At 33.3% G+C, this 23,128-nt stretch overlaps 1 protein-coding gene across 2 annotated transcripts in view; it reads left to right on the top strand.

Moving 5' to 3' along the window:
* DACH1 (dachshund family transcription factor 1) overlaps nt 1–23,128 on the top strand; it is a 432,209-nt gene that overhangs the window by 184,599 nt on the left and 224,482 nt on the right. For both annotated transcript variants that reach the window (XM_045054180.1, XM_045054176.1), the window contains exon 2: nt 2,054–2,169. In XM_045054180.1, the coding sequence (XP_044910115.1) occupies nt 2,054–2,169 (116 nt within the window). The remainder of the gene's footprint in view (nt 1–2,053; nt 2,170–23,128) is intronic.

Raw genomic sequence — 23,128 nt, 5'->3', positions numbered from 1 at the left:
GAGAAATAGGTTTTAATGGGGAAGATGCTGAGTTCAGATTCGGACAAGCTGAGTCTTAGATTATTAAAGAACATCTAAGCAGAGATTTCCAGTAGACAGGCATTAATCTGCCTGAATCCCAGGAGGAAGACCTAAGCTGTAGATATATATCTAGCCATGGTTCCTTATCATCTCAGGGATGTCAATGGAAGGATTGCTCAGGAAGAATGGAGACTATCAGAGGGCTGTTGATTAACCCTAGGCAAATAATAAGAGTTAAAGAAACAGCTGAAGATGAAGAATAATAATGAAGAAGAAGTAGCCAAACAGATACTTAGAACCATACAAGGGAGAGTTTCCTTATAGAATAGCAGAACAAACTCACAATCTATCTCCTTGCTTTTGGTTCCAAGCCTTTCAGGATCTGGCCCCAGGCAGTAAATCTAGCATTTTCCATCTTTGCTCCTCATCTTACTTGAGCTGTTTTGGCTGACTAGAAACAATCCTGCACATTCATACGTTGTTATGTGTACATTTCTCTCTCATCTTCTCACTGGAGTGCATGTTTCTTCCATTCTTTTCCTCTCCATGCCTAACTCATCCTTTGGAATTCTCTAATGCTTCTACTGCCATGGAATCTTAACTCCTTTCCCTAAGCACAGAAGTATCATCATTCTGCCTAACTTCTAATTAGTATTCAGATTGCAACTTTCTTATGACACTTAGCACATTCTGGTGTGCACCATAGTTATTCATGCACCCGATTGTCCCCCTTAGCAAGAGTGTAAACTCCCACAGACTGAAGAACCCATTCCTCCAAATTAATCTCCACTTGAAAACAGCAAGTGCTTAATAATTATTTGATCAATGATCACATATATTATTTACACTAAATAATAAAGGTAAAATCTTTGAATCTTCTGATGAGAAAAAAGATCTCAGTGGAGGCTAACATGGAAATGCTAACTTATGAAGGACCTGTCTGGAGGTTCTGAGATGTTAGCACATATTGACCAGACGATGGAAAAGCGTTTTTCATAAAAGCACATTCATGATACAGAGGCAGAAAGGAGAAACATAATGCTAAGTGTGTTTGTTTCAAGAATTGCTAATATTATATTCTTCATGTTATTCTCATGCAAAAATGGCAAACCCTTGTCTCCTTTTCACCTTCTGCTTTTATAATTTTAAAAGTTAATCTCATGCAATAAGCATGTTAAGGACAAGTACCACTAAAACACAAACACAAAGTATTTTTATTTATCCTGAAGGCAGGGATAAGATGCTATACTGGCAGTTTCTCAACAATGTCCTGCAAATAATTCTAAGCCTTTCCAATTTGTTTTAGCGTATTAAAAGTAAAGCAACCTAGTGGGGCTGTTCATTTAAATAGAATAGGGTTAAATGATAACTTGACTTATCTTTTAAATGACAAAAAATAAAGAAATTGCAAGACCTTTTCACACATTAGATATGTATTGTCATTTATCATCTAGATATCAGGCTAGCAGTGCGAAGTAATAAAACATATCATCGAAAAATGTGCTATAGGTCTGAATCACTCTTTCATTCCACCTCCCAGCTAACTGTAGTATTAAATCAAACAAGCAGAACATTTCCTTAGGCAGCCATTGCCTTTTAATTTCCTGAAGAACCTTAAAATATCATTCATTACAAGTACTACACATATTTGGTTTTTAAAAGTCTCATAAATCAATAGCAGGCTGACTGTAATAATTATTACAAGTTAGTGCATAATTTTCGTGCTGAAGGCTGCATGCAGAACTTTAGCATATGCAAACGAGGCAATTCAAACTGTGTATAGATATTAATATGAAGAAGCAGGTAACGAGGTGCAGGCTATGAATTATGCATCAAGAGTGGCTGATCTTCAATGAGGAAAATGAATTCAGCATGTAATCTAATTAGTGATGGAAGTCTATTACATCTAACTGCAAAAGCAACCGTCCTTGAAACAAATTTATTTACAGTCCATGTTACCACTTGAAACAACTTTGAAATGATGTGTAAGACAACAGCTTAATTGTAAAAATTTTTTGTTTATTTGTTTCAGTTCTAGACCTGGAAGGCCTCCTAAGAGGACTCAAAGTGTCACCTCCCCAGAGAACTCTCATATCATGCCACATTCTGTCCCTGGCCTCATGTCTCCTGGGATAATCCCACCAACAGGTAAGAATGCTGCTCATTTATGCCAAAAATGTTGAAAATCAGCCAATACCATAGTTTTTTATATATGCATATCTATGTTTACATAGGTGCTTATAACCATCAGTTGTGTTTTGTGCACACTAACATAATGTTACCAGTGAGAATTTATCGAGAAATTGCATTGTGGTTATCATCATTTATTTATTTAAAATAAAATGAAGGAAGCTAAGTTGAGCACTGTGCTAGGAGTTATTGTAATTAATCTGCTCACTAATATCAAACAACAAGTGATAATCTCTGTTTTCCTGGTAAGTAATGGAAGCTAGGAGAGAATCAAGTGACTTTCCCAAGGTCAATTTGCTCAAAACTGTTAGTGGTTATTTGTATCTAGGTCTCTGGATTCTAAGTTTATTTTTTTCATTCATAAGAACTCAGAAATAGATTGAAATGCATCCAAACAAGACAGTAACTATGTCAATAAAATATCTCCTATTTTTTCAAACTACAGTGTGAATACATTTCCATTAGAAACATCTGAAAGATGTTTATTACTAGAATTTTGAAAAAGTGCAAGAAAAAGAATTGTCTTGACTGCATAAGTTCCATGCCATAAACAATCTCAATGATGCGCTAAATATAAAAATAACTCATTTGATTTCTACCACCTGGATGTGTTCATTGATTCTTTTATTTACTTACATATGTTTGCCCACTTTCCACGTTTCATCCAGATCCATGAGCAAATTATAATTATAATGATGATGATTTCATTCATTTTTATTTTCTTTAAGTTTATTTATTTATTTTGAGAGAGAGAGAGAGAGAGAGAGAGAGAGAGAGAGAGAGAAAGTGAAAGTGCATGCATGAACGTGGGGAGGGGCATAGAGAGAGAATTCAAAGCAATCTCTGCCTTGTCAGTCAGCTCAGATGCAGGGCTCAATCACACAACCCGTGAGATCATGACCTGAGCCAAAACCAAGAGCCAGATGCTTAGCTGACTGAGCCACGTAGGTGCCCTGATGATGATTTTATTTGTTATTAATTCTTACCATCAAAGGAGTTTATTGAGGAGATTTACGTATGAACACAGTTGCCATGTAACACAACTGATACAGGAAGCATAATCTGGCAAGATAAGGAAAGAGTCTTTATTTTTTTCTCTGAATTCCCGTATCAGTGTTTTATTTTTGTTTTGTAACATTTCTCCTTCTCTGTGCTATGATACCACCATGGATAATCTGATTTCATATTTCATATTTGATTGAAAGTTATTTAAAAGCATGCCTGTTTTAATTCACTTTTATTTTTGTCACAATATCTGGATAATTCCTTCACCTTTGTGGACTTTTATCAAAAACATCTGTTGAGTTGAATGTAAAGCTATTTGTTCATTCTTTTTATATTTAACTCTTTTCCAGGAAGGTACCACAGTATATACCTAACAATAAGTTATCTAAAGTGCCAGGGAGAGTTGTATTTTTATGCTAATTTTGCAGATGAAAAATTTAGACATAGAAAAATGAAATCAATAGCTGAAAATGACCCAATTACAGAAATAGTATCATCATTTCCATTTGTTTAATTAGTCATGTTTCTAGTGATTGAATCCTACTGGCTGAAATTCTAATTCCAAATTTGAGATTTAGAAAAGAAATAGGCACGTAAGTTTAGCTGTTTTTATTTAACTAGACAAATTTCCGGAATAAAAAAAAAATGGGCGATTTTTTTTTTTGTACCACATAGGCTAGATATAACTAAAATATTAACTGTTCATGTTTTATGGTTGAAAGACACAGGGGTGCTAGAAGAAAGACCTAAGAATTGTTGACTTAATTAACTTCTCAAAGAACTGTGTTAGGGAGAGTTAAAAAAAATCATTTTAATAATCATTATTCTGTATTTGAAAAGTTTGTGTTGCAGTTATCTTACGGATGAAAGGTATTCTAGATTGTATTCATACTAAGGTAGGGAAGATTTGGTTCCAAATTGTCTGCCAATATTTAATCTTTTGCGGAGAAGACAATAAATAGTTCATTACCAAAGCATTGATGAAATAAGATGATTTTAGCGGAATCTAAGAATAGCAACACCTTACTTAGTTAACAACATTAAGTAACTTTGGGGTAAGTAAAATTTCTAAATAACTTATGATCATATACCAAAACTCAAAATCAACATATTAAGTTATTCTCGATAGACCCCTTTCTGAAATATATTACATACTTCTGTGGCTTGGTGGAACAGAGACACTCAAGATAATTTAAACTTGACTCATTATTATAGACATTCATTTTTTTTAATATGAAATTTATTGTCAAATTGGTTTCCATACAACCCCCAGTGCTCATCCCAACAGGTGCCCTCCTCAATGCCCATCACCCACCCTCCCCTACCTCCCACCCCCATCAACCCTCAGATTGTTGTCAGTTTTTAAGAGTCTCTTATGGTTTGGCTCCCTCCCTCTCTAACTTTTTTTTTTCTTTCCCTTCCCCCATGGTCTTCTGTTAAGTTTCTCAGGATCCACATAAGTAGACATTCATTTTTGAAGTAGGATCAATTTCTTATATTTCAGTTGCTGTGCTGTTCTTCTGAGACATCATTTTTGGCTTTTTCTTCCCTTTGTTTCTTTACTTTTGTTCTTCCTAGTATATTGTGAACCCCCAAACCAGAATTTCTTTCAAGCTTATTAAGAATTATATTGAAGAAGACCTTAAAAAGTCATATTCTAGAGATGGATAAGGAAATAGAGACTCATCAGGAGAGTAAAATGGATGGAAAAGTAGGTCTTAAATTATAGAGCCCAGTGAATGTAAGACAGAGAGCATAAGTTCATTATTACCTATTTCACTTATTTTCTTTTTTTTTTTGTTTTTTTTTCTGTTTATTTCAAGTTTTTATTTAACTTTTAGTTACTTAACATATAGTGTAATATTAGTTTCAGGAGTAGAACTTAGTGATTCATCACTTACATATAACACCCAGTGCTCATTACAAAAGGTGCCCTCCTTAATACCCATCACCCATTTAGCCGATCTCTCATCCACCTCCCTCCATCAACCCTGTTTGTTCTCTCTAGTGGAGAGTCTCTAAAGGTTTGCCTTCCTCTCTTTTTTATTTACTTTCCCCTGTGTTCGTCTGTTTTGTTTTTTAAATTCCACATATGAGTATTTCACTTTTTTTTTGTTTTTGTTTTTTTTTTTTTTTAGAGATTGTCCAAAGATTTGCACCTGCCAGGAGTTTGACTCTTGCACATGAATTATATTGATATATTCAATATAATTGGTCTTTTTTGCATAAACTTTTTTAGATGGAGAAATTTAGATTTTAGGGAACACAGGCTAATATCTCCATTCTTTGGATTATTTACTATCCTTAAACGTTAACTTTAACTGGAAATCTAATGGTCTTGAAGAAATCTTATAATTCTCTAAAGAATGTAACACTTTCCTCCCAGGGAAAACTTAGTGTATTCAGGGAATATGATGTAATATGAATATATAGACTCTTATGTCCTATGACTTTACTTATATTTGCTACTTTATTTTTCATATTTCTGAGCTTCTTTAAAAAATAAAACATTATTTTTTCTTCCTAAGATGGGGAAGGTGAAGTATGTTAGTTATTATTTTAAATTTATGAAGAAGTTATATATAAATATTGTTGATATTAAGCAAACTAGTTTGATGATGTTTCTACTATGTTTTTAACCTGTAGGTTTGGAATTTTTCTTTTTTTTAATGTTTATTTTTGAGAGAGGGAGAGAGAGAGTGAGCAGTGGAGGGGCAAAAGAGGAGACACAGAATTTGAAGCAGGCTCCAGGCTCTAAGCTGTCAGTACAGAGCCCAGTGTGGGGCTGGAACTCACGAACTGTTCATAACTTGAGCTGAAGTTGGAATCTTTAATATTTATTTCCAAGAATCTATAGTTATATCAGTATCTTTCAAAGACTTGGAAATCATGTTTCTAAAACTAATAAAACAAATGAGCATTTAATCCTCAACAAAACAAAGAGAGAAAAAACAACCCCTGACCCCCAAATCTCAAATCCTTTCTAAGATTTAAATTGTAACCTACCTGTGAACATTGATCTGTAATTTTGGACTCCCAGTATTACCATTTGAAAAGTATAAACAATGCAAATTTACCTTTGAAGTTGCCAAAATTGGTCTTGTGAAAAAGAAAAATTATTAATTTTGACAAATTTCTAAAATCTATCAATTTGTTCCTAATCATTCCCTCATGTTTCCTTTTCAACAATTGAACACAGGAATTAAATAATAATCTTTCCTGGAGACATCTGTTTTCTCGGGAAAAAAATGGCTATTTTTATGTTAAAAAAAAAAGGCTTTTCCCAGCCCTAATATTACATACTTAGGTATCTATAATTAAAAGAAAAACTTTGAGATTGCTTATCAAGTTTTTATTTGTTATTTTGGTTGCTTGAGTGGGCTTCTATGTAACCTTAGAAGGGGGCGTGGGCAGATGGTGATAATTTCCAAAATTTATGGTTGTCACTGGATGCCATAGCAACCCGAAGTGGAAGTTAATGAAAGAAAGAAGGCTCTTTGTAGAGTCTTACAACGCAGTGCCTCCTGTAGTGCTCTCTACCTTTATTTGGACTGAGTACATGTCATAAATCATTTTTGATAACAAGTACCAGTTTGGAATAAATTCATCCTAGCAACAGAGTTCCAATAACATTCATACTTTTTATAGAATTGTGTGTATTTTACAATGAAGGAAGAAAATTATTTAAGAATGCTAAATACTCCCCTCCTGTGCCAGGAGTGCAATTTGGCTAGCATATTTGGCCATCTTCCTGATTTTATCTTTAGGGCAGAATGCAAACTAGTTTTGGAGTATAATTTTATATAAGTATTAAGAAGTAAGTTAGTAAGTATTTGTATTTGACTTAATTTTTTTTAATATTCTCAAATTGATTGGGTGATTTATAGTTTTGCTTCTTGGCCATATTTTTTTCTCTCATTGTGACCTTCTAGGCACATAACCAATATGCATTCAAGATACAGAAAGCTGTCGTACACACACATGCACTTTGCTTAAAAAATAAGAACTTCTAAGCACAATTTTATCTTTGTGGAAAAGATACTAGACCAGGACAATGTTAATCCAGACTTAATCCCATGGAAACATTCCTTTTTAAAAAACAAAAAGATTATAAGAAAGCATTCAGAGGAGTATTTTCAGAGTTTACATATTTTTGTTTTTCTTGCTAAACGCTACTAACTAACCAGCAGCAACCTTTGAACTACCTCTTTTTTGCAATATCAGCATTTATAATATTTTAAATGCATTAAGCCTTTCAACTTCTGAGGAGAAAATTCATAGTGTGGAAATGTGCCTTGCATGTTGAGGAGTATATTATAACAAATGCATTGTATTCCCTGGGAAGACTCACAAGTAAGGATAACAGAAAAATGCACAAGTAAAACAGCCACAAATGGATTGATTGTCTTCCTTAATAAATGAAACATAACAGTGTTCTCAATGCTTTACTCAAAAAGTACAGATAATATAAACTATTTAAGCCATTAATGTTATGTAGTATGTATATATATGTGTTTTCATACATTTATATGTGGGGAACATTTGTGAAGTTTAATTACTAGACATTTGAGAGTAGTGCATTTAACTTATCAGTATTTAATACACGTTCCTTTTATATTTTTCTTGAAAAGAAAAATAAAATATCTTTTTTCTCCCTTTAGGAAAGGCCAGCCTAAACAGTAGCCTTCATCACGTAACTTATTTAGTTTTAAAACTTTTACTGGATACCGTATTCGTTTCCTGTGGCTGCTGTAACAAATTATCACATATTTGGTGACTTAGACAAATGATAATTTATTTTCTCATAGTTTTGGAGAAGTCCAAAATTGATATTTTGGGCCAAACCAAGGTGTCAGCAGGACAACAGTTGCTGGTGGCTCTTAGGGAGCCTTTGTTCCTTGACACTGAGCTTCTAGTAATTGCCAGAGTTTCTTCTTGGTCTGTAGTTCCCTCACTCTAATTCCTGCCTTTTCCTGTGTGTGTTTATGTGTATGTGTATGTGTATGTGTATGTGTATGTGTATGTGTATGTGGGTGCGGGTGCACACCTGAATCAAATTTCCTTCTGCCTACCTTGTAAGGATACTTGTATTTAGAGCCCATTAGATAATCCAGGAAAATCTCACCTCCAGATCCTTAACATAATCATATCAGCAAAGTATCTTTTTCCATATAAAGTGGGCATCATTTGGGGGTCATATTAGTTTACCATATCCTGCAAGTGACCAGGCAAGGTACTGTGAAGGGACCCCAGCGTGGTGTGGTAGACATGCATAAAAATAACATTTGGGAGACTTTTGTGATTCTTATTTGTTCACTGTGGTATCCCAGTATGTAGAATATTGCTTGCCACAGAGCTGATATTTAAAATAAATATTTGTTCAGTGAATATGGCTAATATATATTTAGTAAAGGATTTCTGAGAGGAATTATTATGCTTCCAAGGTACAAATTTAAACACTGAAAATAGCTTAAAAATCCTATTAAGTGTGGTTGGACTCCAGATTAAAGACTCAGTGTAGAGCCTAAAGGAGGTGTATTAATTATATGGAGGACCATTATTAGTTTGTTTATAGGTTGTGATGGCTACATTTAATTATATCGACAATTGATGAAATTTCTGTCTCCAGATTGATAGTCTAGAGAAGCAATATTTATAGGAATAAAATGGCAACATAGAACACATTAGTCTTTGAAGTTCCTGCATATTATATACTATATTATACTCTTCTTAAGGGTTGGAATCCTCATTGTGCCCACAGTATCTTGATATAGAACTAATTTAATACATACATGAATAAAATATAGCTCTTAATTTAACTAAATGTACATACAGTTTTGGTATGAGGAACTACATAATAAATATTTTTACATTATTAAATATGTAATGTGCATTAGAATGAAGCATTTCAGTCAAATCACAATATGCCCTGGGTCTATTACTTGCATAATAGAAATTCATAAATGTATTTTTTTCTAAGCTTTTAGAGCAAAGATCTGTTATTTTTAGATTTAATTAAATAACCACATATTGCTAGACTTTTGGACAGGCTCTCTTCTACTTAATTTAGAAGACAATTACAGTCCTTTCTTCCCTAAATTGTTTCTCTGGTCCGAGTTTCTATTGAGTGCTATAATCTGACATGACTATACTAGGCCACAGTATACGTTAGGATCTACTTACACTTCTCTCTCAGTAGATTTGAAATAATGAAGTTGCTAATATCCTTAATTGACTAATTGCAAGGTATTATTCGCTTCCTTTTTAGTAATATGTTGCTTTCTTTGACAAAAGGGAAGTTTATTTACGTTAAGAAAAGCAAACCAGGTTTTGAGTCAACTTTTGATTATGATGGTGGATGGTATGTGGATTAGCTACAGCTTTGTGGATTATCCATTTATCATGAGATGCTCGACAGGGTTCTAATCCCTTGGTTATAAGGTATGACACATGTTGTCTTTTCTTGCTCCCTTCAATTTCTTGACCAGTAGGAGGTGCTATTACTATCCCATTTCCCTCCCTAAGAGAAGTTAGAAATACAAATATTGTTGATTCAGAAAAAAACAACCAATATATTTTGAATAGTCCTAGAAATGTTGTAGAAAAATGTCATGGAAAGCAAGATAACAATTGTTTGTGTAGTCTCCTTCTCTGTCCTAGATAGACTGTCCCCTCTGAAGTAAGCTTCAACTCTTTCCCTTAATGATATGCTCTTGGTTTGTTGTAAGGAGTTCAACCATATCATGCTGGACTTTTAAGATATTTTCTCCATTCATTCGGGGTTAAGTCTTACAACTTCAGTTCTTCTTTATAAAGAAGTGGAATGATCATTGAAAGTGTTGACAGGACCAAAGTTTTCAAGACAACTTGAAAGATGTCGGAATGACACAGATATTAATAAAGCCTTGCATTCAGTCTCTTAAAACATTTATGGCCCTGGTCATGAATGAACTTATGATTTGATCTGAAAACTTTCTGCATGATAAAACCTATGGGTTTTATTTGGTTATGTAATCATATAAACCAACATTGTGATAAAACTTCTGAAAACACTAACGTAAACCTAAACTTAAGTGGATAGGAATATAAAGTCCAGATAGAAGGAAACAATACTACTTTGCTCAACATTCCAGATGACAGCTATAATGTGTTCAGTCATGGCACCACAATTTATAATAGAACACTGACAAACTGGTGAGCATTAGAATAGTCTAGATGCTAGGGATTTACATGTTGGTGATGTTTGGTCTCATGAAGACTTACAGAGAGTCTGAAAGTGGATGATAGAGTAGACTCACACTGTACTCTTTTAAAGACAGAAATGTAACTAATGGACAGTAATTATAGAGAGGTCTACATTGGCTTCCATAAAAAAGAGCCTTGCTAACATGGAGAACTATCTAAGAGTAAAACCTTAGTCATAAAGCCTTAACTTTCCCTACTGACAGAAGACTTCAAGAAGAAAGAGGGATGAAGAGTTCTTAGCCATAGTTTTTATATTTAATTATCTCTTTTTAGGCCATATTGTTGATGACACAAAAGAGCATTAGCTTGAAAAAGAAATTATATCCCTCCCTGACCATCAGCCATCTATTTCTTATCTTAGTAATCACTGTTAGGGAACTTTGAAGGTAATTTTGCATTGGAGGGAAGTAGATCAGTAAGATTGTTTTGTTCCCTTCTAATTATAAAATTTGATGATGACATTTCATTTTACTTTGAATTATTCTTCCAAACTTGACATGGAGCCTTTCTACTTAAAGGGTATCCATCCTTCAGGGTCTGTATTCTTACATTCTTTCATTCTTTCAAAAACTTAAAAAAATACTTTTGAGATGAATGATTCAGATTTATAGGCTATCATACTCTTTGTTACCTGGGAATAGTTACCTTGTGGGTAAAACTATGACTATGGTAAGTTGTCAAATACTTTTTTTTCAGTTGAAAGAAATTTTTAAATGCTTATTCTCTTTGCCCTTCTTTCACACGTCCTCCACGAAGGGGTACATAGTTGCAAAATTAATACATAGGAGGAAATGAACAATCCCTGAATGTACCATAGAAGAATACTTATAGCTGTGGTAGGATTTGGAGCTAGGGGTAGAAAAAATATTATTATTTTAAGTTTATTTATTTTGAGAGAGAGAGAGAGAAACAGCTAGAGAGAGCATGGTGGAGGGGCAGAGAAAGGGAGAGAAAGAATCCCAAACAAGCTCCGAGCTGTCAGCTCAGAGCCTGACATGGGGCTCAAACTCAGGAACCCTGAGAGCATGACCTGAGCAGAAATACGGAGCCTTAACAGACCAATCTGCCCAGGTGCCCTCAAAATATTATTTTAATGAGTGAAGACCATCACAAATGATAGTAGAAAGACCTGAACCCTTTAAAAAAAATTTTTTTTAATGTTTATTTATTTTTGAGAGAGATAGAGAGGAGGAGGGGCAGAAAGAGAGGGAGACACAGAATCTGAAGCAGGCTCCAGGCTCCAAGCTGTCAGCACAGCACGATGCAGGGCTCAAACTCATGAACAGTTAGATCATGACCTGAGCCAAGTCAGAAGCCCAACTGACTGAGCCACCTAGGCACCCCAAGACTTGACCTCTTAAACGGATTTAAATGAAAGACTTTGACCTTCACTATGAATTACTTTTATTTGGCTTTCTAATTTAAAATATAAAGTCCCCAAGAGAGGAGTCCGTTCTTAAAAATCATAGGAATCTTCCAACCACACTTTTTCAATGTGTAATAATTAAGCCAGTCAAATGTTTTGATCCTTCATTCCTTCATTGATGAAAATAATGTTTTTATGATACCAAAATCATTTTTCTCATTGAATTGCCATGAATGTCAAATGATACAATTTATAGCATCATTCTGAAAATGATGAAGCTAGAGAAAGGTTATTATTGTAATTGTACAGGCTGATCCAAGCATTATTGATGATTATTGTTGACTTTCTATGCTTCTATCAACTCCGTTGGATTTAAGAAAAAATTGGTAACTTTAAAAAATGCATAGCTTAGCTATAGAAAGTCTCAGTTTGGTGAATTATTCAAATTCATGTAACTATACTATATAGATATTCCTAACAGATGTAGTTAACATTAAAATTTGTTATTACATGTTTACTTTTCAGGACTTAATGACAATGAATTATTTTTATAAATTTTCATCTGTGAGCATAATAAGCTCTATGGATATGAAATGTCATTGCCACTGTTATATTTTTAAACTGTCATATGTTGCTTTCAGAAATATGCATGCTACAAATGGTAGTAGACCTTAAAAATGGAGATTGGTTTGAATTGATTACAGCTGTATGCTGTGCTATTTAATTGTTGGAAATGAATTGACATATACTATAAAGTAAACAATGAAGCTGGTTTTCAAAATGATAAAACTGTAACCTAATTCAATAAATTGAATCAGATTACACAAACACTTTTGCACTTCATTAAGGAAGTAGTCAGTATAATTAATGTGAGAGCTTTTTATCATGATCACTTGTTGATATATGGCTGAGGATATATATATACAGTAGACTAAACTCTTTCAAGATCTTTGTGCCATTTCACATTTTAACTGAAGTTGCCATAAGCCCTTTTCCTATAGAAGACCACCATGGAATTCTTTTACCTTTGTTGATATTAGAATACAATTTGTAGGTTTTGATTCTTTTTAAAGGACACGTATTTTCCAAACAACATGGTATTGTGAGGTGAGTCATCCTGAGGTGGAACTGAAAAGTCTGGCTTTCATTGTCTCCCTCATCACTTGCTAGCACTGTGACCTTGACTAATACTACCTGGCCTCATTTGTTCAATTATCAGACGGTAGGTAATGGTATCTAAGACACCATTTTAAAAGGCGAAAAAAAAATGCTAAGAGGCTTGTTCGAAGTTTCACTTTTATGTGATACAGTTAGTTTTCAGTTCAAGTTTTCTGACTCCAGTTTACTGGTTATTTTCCTAGATCAAGCTGTCTTGTGAAGTACTTACTTTATCATCTATAAACCAACATAAGATCTGCCATATCTCCTACTTGATAGGATTTTGTGAAGAAACTGATGTAGTACAAAATGCTTTGCAAAGTCTTATAGAGCAAGATGTCATTTGATATTTAGTTTTATTATGATGATTTTCAAAACAGGCCTTATGCCTTGTTCCAAATAGAATACCAGTTATTTGCCTCTCTGAGCATATCACTTCTGTGAATAATGGGCCCTCTCTCATATTTATGGCATTAGATGATAATCGTTTCCTCAGGTTTTTAAAAAAATTGCATTTGTATCTTCCAATTATCTCAAATAAAATATTTTTCTCCTGATAAAATCCTCCTATGTCAATGATTGCTTTTTGACCATCATGATATGTAGAATTTTATGATTCATATGTAATTTATTGAAATGCCTCCTATGTTGGTCCTTTGATGGACTATCATTTTATCAAACATATTCCCATCAGGTTTCATTTAAGAAATGCAATGATATGTGGACAGACTATTTTTCTAAATATGTATTTTCTAATGATTTGAGTCTGCTTCCTGGGATGTAAGGATATGACTTAAAGAAACAGTGTTGAGTTTTTAAAGATTAAAGGGAATGTAAAACTTTTTGTCTATCCCAAAGGACTATGAAATCTTTATAAGTTGCTATTTCAAGTTACATTTACACATGTAATGTTATATCACCAATATTCTCTTTAAACAAGTACACTATTCAATATTAAAATCAAATGTTTAATCCTTTAGTAATGCATTATTCCCTGGAAGTCAATCTTTTGAGGTGTTCTTTTCTCTGTTAAAACATCTAGTTGGAAACTATTTTCTATATGTGAAAATATAGGATTGTGAAGTCTTTCAAAATATGCTGTTCTATTTGGATACCTTCATTCATCTCTTAAAGCAGTAAATGCCCTTTGTATTATCTATAATCTTACAGCGCTTGATGAAATCCTTATAGGGAATTGTATTCAGGGGAGGATATTTAAGAAGAATTGCATGGAACCCATGTTGATTCAAATGAATATAAATGCAAATATCTCTAAATTTTAGGAAAATTAATTTCTTAATGTTACAATATAACAACATTTTGAAGTTATTTGCGCATGAGATTCATCTCATCAAACATAACCTTTAAGTTACTTATTGAATAAATTACATTTAAGGATACCATTCCAAGAGAACCCGTTACCATATGACCTGTCCATATGAGTTGTCTTTTTGATTTATAATGGCAATTGCTTTCTCGGCATGGATTTCATGACATAATAATATTCTATGAATTTTTGAAATTACAGTGAGCTTCACATCAATCATCTATAATAAAATACTGTATGTATCAATGAGAGAGGACTATTGGAAAGTAAACACTTTAGAAATATGAACTTGCCCGAAATGCCAATATTGTTATTTTAATGAAACAGGCAGGGTGCTTCTTTTGAAATTCTCTAAATTGATCATAAAAGTGGTCAGCATCATCCCTCCCATTAGTACACAACCTCATATTCTCAACAGTAATATTCATTTTCCCTTGAATGTGTCAACTGTCCATCCAGCTAATTTCGCCTAGACTGCTGTTGTTCTTGGCCTGAATTCAAGGAAATCTATTGCTTCTGGGGTTCCTAGACATTAATGTCTTGAATTTCAGGATTATAATTAAACACATGTGACATCGACTACCATTACCTGTCCATGTTTCTTTTATCTGTAAGAATCAGAGATATTTAAAGTGAGATCTTAACGATGTAAAGAGTTGAATGTGTTGCTCTGCTGTTCTGTTAGTGTCTCGTCACAAAATATTGGAAATATCTTGAGTTATAGTCTTCTATAAACATTTATAAAAAATTCTATAAGAAAAAAATCTGTACCTAGAATTTTCCATCAGCAACTACTTTATTTTTTACTTGATCTCACTTAAATGCCACCTTAATAAGCGTGTGTAATTCTTCATTAACTTGACTTATTTTCATGTCATCTTTTCATTACTGATCATTACCTATTCAACTGGTTTCTTATTTCCTCTATAAGTTGCATGGGTTCTTAAAGTGAAATGTGCCTTTGTTAAGTAATGCATTCAGAAATCATTTTGGAATACATTCAAAGAGAACTTTGCTTTTTAGAAAAGATTTTTAAAAGCTTATTCTAATTTATCTTAATCATGTGGCTTAGAAGAGCCAGGGCCAGTTTGCAGATGTAAAACACACACAAAAAAGAATGTTTTTGCATGTGAAGAAATATTTCAGATTTGCTTCAAAATAGTTGCTTGAATTTATCTATGTGATATTTCTCGCTACATGTTTCTTTTATAGGTGCAATTGCAGTTAGGATGTAGATTTACTATAAGACTTTGTATGTACTATGCAATGGAAGGAAACAAATCCAGCTTACGAAATATATACACATTTTACTGACAAATTTCAAGCACTTTTATATATGGAGTCAATCTATATGTCTATACTTTTCACTCTGTGTCTTCAGTTGTTGGCTCGGTATCTGGTCAAAACACTGTTAAATTAAAAATAATTTAATAAATCTATACAGGTAATGGGTTAAAATCAGGAATGCAAACATTTATATATTGAGTAACTACTACACGGTAGGAACTTTGCTAATTCCTAAATACATAATTTATTTCTTGTGTCAAATGATGAAGGAAATCTTGTTTACTCCATTTTACATATAAATAAACTAAGGCACATATAATTTAAATAACTTGCTTAAATTGAAGAAAAGAGCTCACTTGGGGATTGAACTCAGGGATGGATAATTATAAACTCTGTTTTCACTCTTTCATCCATATTATTTCCAGGGAATGCAATAGTCTCTTTAGATACCACCTATATTTTGAGCCCAGTGGAAACAAGATGAATTGAAATAAAGTTTTGCTTTTTTCTTTAAGGGTAGACTCAAATCTTATAGAACACTTCAAATTTTCATCAACATACATAATTTGAAAAAAATCACAGCACAGCACAGCACAATAACTTTTCACATCCAACATATTGTACATAAATCAGTTCTTGTAGGCATTCTACTTACTAGCCTAGATTGTATCACCTTGATGAAATTTCTCTGCTGATACTGGGTGGAAGCTTGAGTGCTGTTAAAGAATAGTTATATGGTAAAGAGTTGAGATGTTCAGTGCCATGATTCGGAAGCTTAGTATAGAAGACAAAAAAAGGATAGAGTGAGAGATGTTGAAAATTATATTTCAAAATTCATGATCGAGCTTAATTACTTAATAATCCACAGTGTTTGAATTTTAATTCAAACATAATGATGACTGATAATTAGAACCTGGCTATCCCTTTCTTAAGCATTTGTGGAAAAACCTATTAATTAGTTTTTTTGACATTATGTTTTGCTAAATAATGTAATGTAAACTTACTAACAAGTTGTTTATGCTATTAAAGTTATTTCTGAACTTTATAAATGCTTAAGCGCAGTGTAGTGTTACTGGAAGTACCAAGCATACTATTTTACCCTAAGTAATTGAAAAAAAATAATTTTTTAACTTTTGTTAATCATTCACTCTGGTGCGTCTTCACTTACCTTAATTATTTATTTGTTGTAAATTTCTGTGTTATTACTTATTTGTGCAACTGATAAATTACCAAGTGGAAGCAATGTAACAATTGGCATCCAAGGGCAGTTTACTGCAGACTCTGGCTCCGAGAATTATAGAAGTACTTTACACTGTATTTTATGAAACACTAAACTTTGATATAATTGGCAAAATAGTTGAAGCTATATTTCAATTATTTAATTCTTTTTTTTTTTTAATTTTTTTTTCAACGTTTTTTATTTATTTTTGGGACAGAGAGAGACAGAGCATGAATGGGGGAGGGGCAGAGAGAGAGGGAGACACAGAATCGGAAGCAGGCTCCAGGCTCCGAGCCATCAGCCCAGAGCCTGATGCGGGGCTCGAACTCACAGACCGTGAGATCGTGACCTGGCTGAAGTCGGACGCTTAACCGACTGCGCCACCCAGGCGCCCCTCAATTATTTAATTCTTAAGTTATTACTATAATGTTTTGGAAAATATAATTCCTCTGTGTCTTGTGACATATATTTCCTTTTTGTTAATACTGATTCCTTGCTCACCTACCTACTAAGTATGTTCCAGAATATCCTATGTCTTGCTACTTTTCAAAATACGGTGTGTCAGTTGTTTATAAATATACTGTAACCATCTCAGAATTATTTTAAAACAAATAAGGTGAATTCACAATTAGACCATTAGTATCACTCTAAGTTTCATACCAATCTTCAGAACCTAGTTTCTGATTTTTTCTTTTTCCTATTTGCATTGTATCTGTAATAATTGTGAGCACTTGAATTTTTATGATTTCATATTAAGATCTCAATGAAATCATTTCATTAATTTATGGCTATTAAACATTTTAAATTCTCCGCATTAATCTGTCCGTGTTTTTTCATATGAGCCCAAGATTCCCAGACCTGAATTATTATCCTCTCAACCTAGTTTTTTGCTTTCTCCTCTTCCTTTGATTTTTTGTTATTCTGCCCCATCCTGTTTCCAAAAGGGGACAAAGTTGTTTCTGAAATTCACAAGAAGTTTAGTCTTCATAGAAAAATGAAACTACAGAAATTTTTATTTTACATTGAATCTCAAAATCCAAATGAAAGATTTGAATATTAGGACCTTGACTTGACTCACCTCTGCTTAATTTTGACAGTTGTCTTAAAGTGAATTTAGTGTTTAATGAAATTTTCTGGACTGATAACTCAAGACCTGAAGGGAACAATTCTAGTAGTGAGAAAGTAATTTTCTGGCCTAATTACACCTTCGACCTCACTACAAAGTCTGTCAACAAAAGTGCCAGGTTTGATCATGATTTTTTTTGACGTGTATTCACCAATCTACTTCCCACAGGAGACTTTTAACAATAGCATTTGGTATTTGCAACCTACCTAAGATTTTACATCTGGGAATCAAACCTCAATGTACTGTTGCCAATAAGCAATTCACTTAAATCCCTTTTGGATTTGAAAAATTATATGAGTGTTAATGAACTTTGCATATTGTTCTCTTTGGAACTCTGCATGGATATATTATTTGAGATGGGCATGCAAATCATGTCGAAATATTAATAAATGAATGTTGAATCGGTTTAAATAAATGAACAACTGAAATGTCTGGAATCTATTTCTTTTCTATATTCACTCTAAAAGCCCAGTAGAAATCGAATATTTAATAGTTGAGAATCTGTAAAACTGCGCTCTAAATTAAGGGGATATGGGTCCTTGATTAACCTAACCACTAAATATATGTATGACATTAACAATTCCTTAAATTTCTGAGCCACTGTTTCCCTGTATTTCAATGACTAACAGCTTATGTTTAATTGTTTACTCTTTAAACCTTGAATCATTTCTCCAATAGCCCTGTGACTAGAAGACATTTAATCTCCTCATTAATCTGTCCATGTTTTTTCATATGAGCCCAAGATTCCCAAACCTGAATTATTATCCTCTCAACCTAGTTTTTTGCTTTTTCCTCTTCCTTTGCTTCCTTTTCTTTCTTCTTGAGTTTTATTTAAAACAGTTTAAATGTCAAGGTTGTTAAGAAAACCTTTTGTGTTTAGCAGAGGCTAAAATTTGATTAGAGAAACAAAGTAGCAAAAGATAACAGATTAATGTTCTCATATTATTGTCTCTGCTGTTTCTGATTTTAATTCCTCCATCTACTTTTCTCAGAGAGGTTACACACACACACACACACACACACACACGCACACACACGCACACACACTTAACAGAGATCTCTAATTTCTAAATCAGTAAGGGATATGTAGTCATTAACTACAGTATCTTAAACTCATAGCTAATATGAAACGAATATTTGTTACATTTGTTATCATCAAACATACTCATAACTATATCAGAAGTCATTTGTGTAATTTACACTTAAAAAAATTTTTTTAATGTTTAATTTTGAGAGACAGACAGAGTGTGAGTGGGGGAGGGGCAGAGATAGAGAGAAACACACAGAATCTGAAGAGGCTCCAGGCTCTGAGCTGTCAGCACAGAGCTGGACACGGGGCTCGAACTCACAAGCCATGAGATCATGACCTGAGCTGAAGTCGGATGCTCAACCGACTGAGTCACCCAGGCGCCCCTAATTTACACTTTAGAAAGGTTCATTACTATATTTAACAGATACTTATCATGAATTTTAGCAGTTACAAAAATGAATGATATTGCCACTCAATAAACTGTAATTGAAGGTACAAAGTGATAATTACCAAAAGAGCTATACAAAAGTACTATATGTTTTCTAAAGAAGAGAAAACCAGAGGTTAAGGGGATGACCATTGTCATCATTGTGGAAAGTAATATTTGATTTGACTCAAAAATTCATTTGTTTATTACAAGTGTGTGAAAAATAAATTTGATAGCATTTTGTGTGTGTGTGGAAAGATAAAAATAGGGTTTTACATTGTTTATAAAGAGTGACGTGACTGAAGGTTCAAGTCAATCATTGGCTGATTAATGAATACGCAATTTTCTTAGTAATTGTTACCATCTATTGGGATTTATTATATTTTAGTTACTAAGCCCTTTTACGTATATTAGTATATTTTTAATCTATAGAATATGTCTTTGGGTAGTTATTATGGTTTCCATTTTACAGATGAGTAAAATCTTGGCACTGATTTTCCTTGCCCTAGATTGCTAACTTGACTGCTAAGCCTGTCTCCTAAATAACTTATGCAATAGCCTTGCATGCTTATCAGCAGCCTTGTGACCATTTAGGTTATTAATATAATTTGAACATGATTAAAAAAACATGTATTCACCAGTCCATTCCACCCCATATATTTCAACAATAATATTTGATGTTTTCAACCTAAGTACATTTTTTTTTCATTTGCAAATAAAACCTCAAAGTATTATCATCAATATGGTGATTCACTTAAGTCCATTTAAGTTTGAAAAATTATGCGGGTGCTAATGAGCTCTAAATAATGCATTGTTTTGATAGCAGACTTGCTTGCTTAGACCGTTTCAACAGTATTGTGTCCATTTGTGGTTACTATGTCTTGAGGAGTCATGATAGAAAACTGCTGGTCCAAATTGTGTAATCAGAACTGGAAATTATTAGGGGCACCTGGGTGGCTCCATTGACCTTCCAGCGTTGGCTCAGGTCATGATCTCATGGTTCATGAGTTCCAGCCCTGCATCAGGCTCTGTGTTGACAGTTCAGAGCACGGAACCTGCTTTAGATTCTGTTTCCCGCTCTCTGCCCCTCCCCCACTCACGATCTGTCTCTCTCTCTCTCTCTCTCAAAAATAAATAAACATTAAAAAAATTTTCTAAAGAACTGGAAGTTATTTTCTTAAGATTGTTTGGAGGAAATTAGGATATTTAGAGAAGAAATGGGGCTTGGGGAAGCATGGGCACCGTCTTGGATATTTAACAAAAGATACAGATTAATTCTCTATTGTTCTAGAAGGTAGGACTGGAAGAATGAGTGTCATTCATGCAAGAAAAAGACTCAAAGGGGAAAAAAATAAGTTCCAAACATAAGCTCACTGAAAAACTGTAGACTACTTGGCTTTGATATCTTTAAATGCCTTATTTAAATGCCTTGAGTGTTCTCCCTTAGGTGTGTTGTAGAGGTTTTTTGTTTGTTTGTTTGTTTGTTATATTTAAGATAATTTTACAAGTATTATTATTATTATTTATTATTATTGTCAGTTTCAAGATTCAATATGCTGATGAAATTAAAATAAACTTAATTTCAAGGGATTATTTTGCCTAAAACTTTTCATTTGGTATTTTATTTTGGAAATATAATCTAGCAAGTTGCACAAGTTTTTATTCCTTTTCAGTATTATGTGAAAACAATTGAGTTGTTGATTAGTTGTTTGAAATCTGAAATATGTAGATTTGATTAAATCAGATTTAGATGTGTTAACTTGAATGATTTTATACGTGACTATTTGAGTAATATTTCATTGGTCATTCCATTGTGCAGAAATAGCTGTAACATTTCAAGGCACAGTTTAAGTAATGTTCTTTCTTCTTTCCTGATGCTTAAACTTATCCTCTGACAGATCCAGGCAACAAAAGAACAAAAATAGTATGTTTCACCTAATAAATTGAATTTAAAAGGTCCCAGGAAGTCGATTTTGCTGTGTGCTAAGACATTTGCCAGGGAGTAAATTCCTATTTACTCAAGATACAACAATGTAGCAAAAGCATGTTACATTTTAAAATAAACAATTAGTAAAAACTTATGGAGAGATTTAAATTATCTCTTTGTTTTTCACTGTTTAGATTCTATTCAATAATGATCTTATGTCCTTTTTCATTATTATCATCACTATTATCCATAATTCTCGCCAAACCATTTTACATCCATCACTAAGTATTGGATATTTGCACTTGAATTTCCTGTTGTCATCTCAAACTTGTCAATGACTAAAATTGAATCCATTATTATTTCTTTCATACCAAACTTGTATGATTTCTCTGTTTTTCTGAATGGTAATTTCTGTTTTTAAATAATCATGCAAGCTAACAAACTAAGAGATTACTATAACTGCTAAGGCCATCCAACATAACAAAAAGCAGCTTACACATAAAATAGAAAATTATTTTAAAGGTTCATTTAAAAAAAACTCTAGCTTATTTTTTTAAGCATTCATATATTATATCATATTAACTCCCGACAGCTTTTAATGGTACAGAATAAAAGGCCATTCACAGTTGAGGAAATCGGGTCTCGGGTTTGCTGCTCAGGATCAGAACAGCTCGAAAATGGCAGAGTAAAAATTGGAAACCATAACTCCATGCCTGTGCTCTTTCTACTGTATCCACTTGAGGAGCCATTATTTTCTCAAGCCCCGATGTTTGCTTACTTTATTCTTAGTAAAAATAGAATAGTTTGTGATTTATAATAATTGTAGATTAAATTACTACTAAAAATATTTCTGATGGTTAAACCTCAAATGAACATATATATTTTATGTCAGATCTGAAATATCGACATGCTATATGGTCAGAACCCTTGTATATAATTATAACCCTTCTAACATTAAGCAGGTGACTGGACTAAATATAAGTCAGGCATAAAATGCCCTGCATGTAGCTACATAGTGAATCAAGCAAATTATCAAACGGCAGAGCTCGTTTTGTGCTCTGGGCAATTTCGGCTGCCAGCACTTATACATCAAAACTTCACTCAATGTACGATTGATTTTATTTTATTTTGTTTATTTTTAATTCCCTACAGCAAGCTATGTTAGTTTTGTAGAATGCTGTCTGCATCATTAGGTTCCTAAGAAATTATAGTTGTTTCAGTCATGGTTGACCAAAATATTATTCCCTTCTTATAGACCACGGATATTAGTTCTTGGATGGATACCACTGAGCTGAAATTGTGTAAGGCCAGTGACTCAAATACACAACACACAGAGAGAAGGCATCAATGTTATTAGAAATATGAGCATCCGAAAACTAATGCTGTAAAATCAGACAGCCAGTGTCCATTAAAGATATTTTCCAGTTCAAGGAAAGAGGTTCAGATTAAAGTATGAAAGTCCAGTCTTAAGGCAGGAATGAATTCCTGTGTAACATGATACATGTCTTCCTTTCACAGTTGCTTTTTATGTTGCTTTAAAACATGTCAAAATAATCCCCAACAGAGGAGCCTAAAAGGAATGTCAGCTCTGTGGTTATGTAAATCGAATTGAGTGCTTTACAGCAGGTTTAAGATTTTTATAACTCAGAAGTTGTTAACAGCCAGCTGGTTTGTATCTGTTTTTTATGGTTATTCTTGTCATATGCAGCCTCCACAATTTTTAATTATATTTTATGGTATGTGTTTTCCTCCTCTTGAATCCCTTAGCCACTCTTTGCTTCACAAGATATTTTCCACTGG

The sequence above is a fragment of the Felis catus genome, chromosome A1, assembly GCF_018350175.1.
Source record: "Felis catus isolate Fca126 chromosome A1, F.catus_Fca126_mat1.0, whole genome shotgun sequence".
NCBI lineage: Eukaryota > Metazoa > Chordata > Mammalia > Carnivora > Felidae > Felis > Felis catus.
This window is presented reverse-complemented; position numbering and strand designations above follow the sequence as displayed.